Below are 4,015 nucleotides of genomic sequence, written 5' to 3'. Positions count from 1 at the left end.
GTTCAGTCTGGAGAAGAGGAGGCTGAGGGGAGACCTCCTGGCCCTCGGCAACTCCCTGCCAGGAGGGGGCAGAGAGGGGGGATGAGTCTCTGGAGCCAAGGAGCCAGCGCCAGGCCCCGAGGGAATGGCCTCAAGCTGCCCAGGGCAGGGTCAGGCTGGCTCTGAGGAAGGATTTCTGTGCAGAAGGGGCTGTTGGGCGTTGGAATGGGCTGCCCAGGGCAGGGGAGAGTCCCCGGGATCCCTGGAGGGGTTGAAGAGTCGGGCTGAGCCAGCGCTGAGGGATCTGGGGGAGTTGGGAAGGGTCAGGGTGAGGGTCATGGTTGGGCTGGAGGAGCTTCAAGGGCGTTTCCAACCTCGATGATTCTGTGATTCTAAGGCTGAGATGATTGATTTTACCATTAGAATTCCCTAACAATGCGGGTATTTCAAAGTTGTGTATTTTGGTGGTAGCTGAAATATCAAAATGTACAATAACGAGATGCCATTTGGACTTAACTCTAGCTGGTTGCTTCTAGCAGTCTCTTCCGACCTAGTAACCCAGTTCCGCACTCAGGGCGTAGCAAATGCTTCTAAAAGCCGTCGAGGTGTCCTGCAGCAGCGCCGTCGGGTTGGTGCCTTGTGAGGGGCCTCTGAAGGTCTGGCCATGACGACACTCTTGCCCTCCCTGAGAACAGCGTTTGCTGACGAGAGCACTTTTCTGCACTCAGTGGAGCTGAGCCAGACCTCCCCATGCCGCCAGCGTGGAGCTGCTAGGGGGTGTTTAGGGGGGCTGCCAGCGCTTCCCCTCCCCGCTTTACCACCCGGGCCAGGACCCTCAGGGTGCTGGTAACACCCCGTAACGTGTTGCTGTAGCCTCAGAGCCTGGAGCCATTAATCAAATTCTCTGTTTCTCAGTTTTGAACACGGTTTTGATGAGACACTTCCACGGTCTAGCATTGTGCTGCAGTGTTTGAATGCGTAACGGTTTCAGGACTTAATATTTGTCAAAAATGAAGACATTTTGGAATTAAACATGCATTGCTGCCAGTCCTACCTCCCAAGGCTATATGCCTGCTGCCCCAAGGACAGGAAGCTCTGAAAGTCAGGTGATGTCTTCATTTTCCTGCTTTTCAAGGTCCCATTTATGGGTCTTTATAATTGTAATGAGTGGGGGAAAAAAAAACCCACCACTTTTGTGTAGTGGAACTGAGCTTATTTTCCTCAGTCACATGTTTTTGTGTCTGTTACTTTGTGAAAAATACAAGCTACAGCTAGACCTCTTATTAGAAATAAAATACTGACTAACACAGGCTTGGAAAACCCCATATTTATTTATTTCTAAGAGGAACTGTGGAGAGGGTCAGGTATTCAAATCCCACTGAAATCAAGTGTGTTTAAGACTCCTTGAATAAAGTAGACCAAGTGATTTTACTGTAAAAAGGAGTGGGTATTGTCTGTGTAAGGGAGCTGATTTTTACCTACACAAAGCAGTTGATCAGTATATAAACAACATACATGCAGCTGAAGTAATCTTCAGGGAGGTTAATTCTTAGGTTAGGAATCATTTGGAGTAGTTCTTCGAAATCAATCTGTCTTAGACCAGAAGAAATTATAACGATAATTAAATAAAAAGGTATGGCAAGGGATAGACACAGTTTGACTGCAACAGAATGACCTGTAGCTTTGCTGATCTCTGTGTGTGTGTGTGTGTGTGTGTGTGTGTATATATATCTATCTATATATATATATATATAGATATAGATATATTTAAAAAAAACCAAAACCAACTTTACTGACATGTTCTTTTTCCTGTCAGGCAGTCTTTTGAATAAAATGCTAATTAGGTTATCAGTGTGGTTGTCAAAAATAGAACTGGGATAACAGCTAAATAGGACTGAATATGAAGATTTTCAGCTACGTTACCAAGCTGAATGAAAGCCTGGGAAAATTGAGTGTATCGACTCTTGCTTTTGGATTGTGAAAACTGCTATTAGTACAAGTAAGCAGTTTGTGTTATTGTTAAAGACAGCACTTCTATTTAAAAAAAAATACTGAAAAGTAAGTTTAACAGTCAGTTGTCAGTGGAAAAATAAAAAGTCTTAGAGACCAACAGAGAACAAACTGTTGGACCTGAGGAGCTTTACTTCTCCTTAACCTCAGAGCAGCAGTCAGACCTTCTTGGAAACGGGATATGGGGAGGGCCAAGGCATCAATTTATGATTATTACAAGATGGGTCCTTGAAGTGAAATAGGAATTTAAACGGCTAGAGGCTGCAGGGATGAAATAAGATGAGTCTGGGATGGATCTCCCATGGAGTTTTATGGTCAGTCCTGGCTCAGGCAAGCGGTGTGATGTGGCCACTCGAGGAGCAGGGAGTGCTGTACATCATGTTCTGGCTATTTTCTCATCCTGTCTGCAGCTTCCCCTCATAGAGGAGTCCATTGTAATGGTGTTATTGAAGGAACGTGCTGGTGGTGTGGGATATTTCTCATCTAGTAACGAAAATGAATTGCTCTTATGTCTCGTTCCTCTGAAACTCTCCAGCAGAACTTCAGCAGCGTAATGATGTTACTACCAGGAAAAGTTTTCCTTGTTTGGGTGCTCTGGCAGTAAAAGTGCTTTTACTCTGGCTACACTAATTACTGTGGTGTTGGAAGTGACTTTTACTCTGAAGTAGTGTGAGCGGGTGAAGTTTGCTTCCACAGACCTCTTCTCTTCTTAAAATAAATACTTTCATTGTCAGGCTCAGAAATTAAACTGCTGCTCAGCCCAGGAATATGTTTGTCTCTCCCGGTAGCTCTTTCAAATATACTGCTGAAAATCCAACCAGCAGCTTTTTCAGGCTTTTAGCAGTTTTGAAGTTGAGTCTAGCCTGGAAGGAGGCAGAAGACCCTGCTTGTCTTCAGCAAAAGCTGCTCAGCTCCACTAGACCCTTCCGCTGCCTTTTCTGTGGTAGGACGTTTGCCCGCGGGCTGGGGCAGGGTGTCAGGGCACCCTCAGGACACTGAGCACCAGGGGCTGTGTCTGTCCAACCTCCTCCCTTGGGACAGAGCCTTGTCTGCACCCGCACGCTCGGATCCAAGTGGATTTCAGTAGCGTAGTTCAGGATGGTGCCACCTGCTTGACCAGAAGTTCTTCCAAAAAATAACATCAGCGAGTTTCAGAACATTAACATGATGCACAGTAATTGCTGTGATTACAGTCGATGGCACTTTAATATTTCAGGTATTTTTGTGGTCTGTGGTGCCCTGCTGGTGGCCAGCACCCTGACCGTAGGGTACCTGGAGCCATAATTTGGGTTCTCGGGCCTCACTGGTGCTTCTCTTCTCTCCTAGATCCGGCCTCACATCGCTACTCTGCGTAAATACACCTATGGCAAACACATCTTGGCCAAGCTGGAGAAGTACTACATGAAGAACGGGGTGGACCTAGGGCCCATCTGTGGGCCACCAAATGGGATCATCTGAGGCAGCAAACTGGGGAGGAACTCACTGGCCATCCGGCATCTACAACCAGCAACCGACAATATTCCAGTATACAGTTAGAAAAGGTTTTATGGTTGCTAAACTGCTAAAAAAAAAAAAAAAAAAAAAAAATTCTTTAATTTTATTATGCATAACATGTACTAATTATTTTTTTTAATTAACTAATTGCCCTGCTGTTTTACTGGTGTATAGAATACTTGTACATAGGTATCAAATGTACATGGAAGGCCACATTTTTGTTCACTGTTGTATCTATATTCCAAATGTGGAAACTTTCAGGGTGGTTGGTTTGAAGAAAACAAACAAAACAAAAATGTTTTTAATTCATCTGCCTTGCAGGCAACTTTTTTGCAAATACCTGTTTTTTCTCCTTTTAGTCAAAAGTCAGCAAGAAGTTTGAATTTTAGTTAAATGGCACAAACAACGCATTTAACGCTGTTTATAAATATTAAAAAAAAAAATTCAACTTGCTAAAGCTTCAGTTTAAAAAAATTAAGTTTTTGAAACTTTTTAAGTGCGCTTTTTTTTTTTTTTTTTTTTTTTTTTTTTT

At 44.0% G+C, this 4,015-nt stretch overlaps 1 protein-coding gene and 1 non-coding gene across 2 annotated transcripts in view; both read left to right on the top strand.

Moving 5' to 3' along the window:
- Window positions 1–3,913, top strand: part of PUM1 (pumilio RNA binding family member 1) — a 71,997-nt gene extending 68,084 nt beyond the window's left edge. The window contains exons 20-21 of the mRNA XM_026863237.1: window positions 502–607; window positions 3,316–3,913. Coding sequence (XP_026719038.1) covers window positions 502–607; window positions 3,316–3,447 — 238 coding nt within the window. The 3' untranslated portion in view covers window positions 3,448–3,913. The remainder of the gene's footprint in view (window positions 1–501; window positions 608–3,315) is intronic.
- Window positions 637–722, top strand: LOC113488342. Its single transcript, XR_003399913.1, has one exon. It is a non-coding gene; the product is annotated as a small nucleolar RNA SNORD103/SNORD85 (small nucleolar RNA).
- Window positions 3,914–4,015: the final 102 nt, after the last annotated feature.

This window comes from Athene cunicularia (assembly GCF_003259725.1).
Source record: "Athene cunicularia isolate RWA chromosome 23 unlocalized genomic scaffold, athCun1 chr23_part1, whole genome shotgun sequence".
Taxonomy (NCBI): domain Eukaryota; kingdom Metazoa; phylum Chordata; class Aves; order Strigiformes; family Strigidae; genus Athene; species Athene cunicularia.
This window is presented reverse-complemented; position numbering and strand designations above follow the sequence as displayed.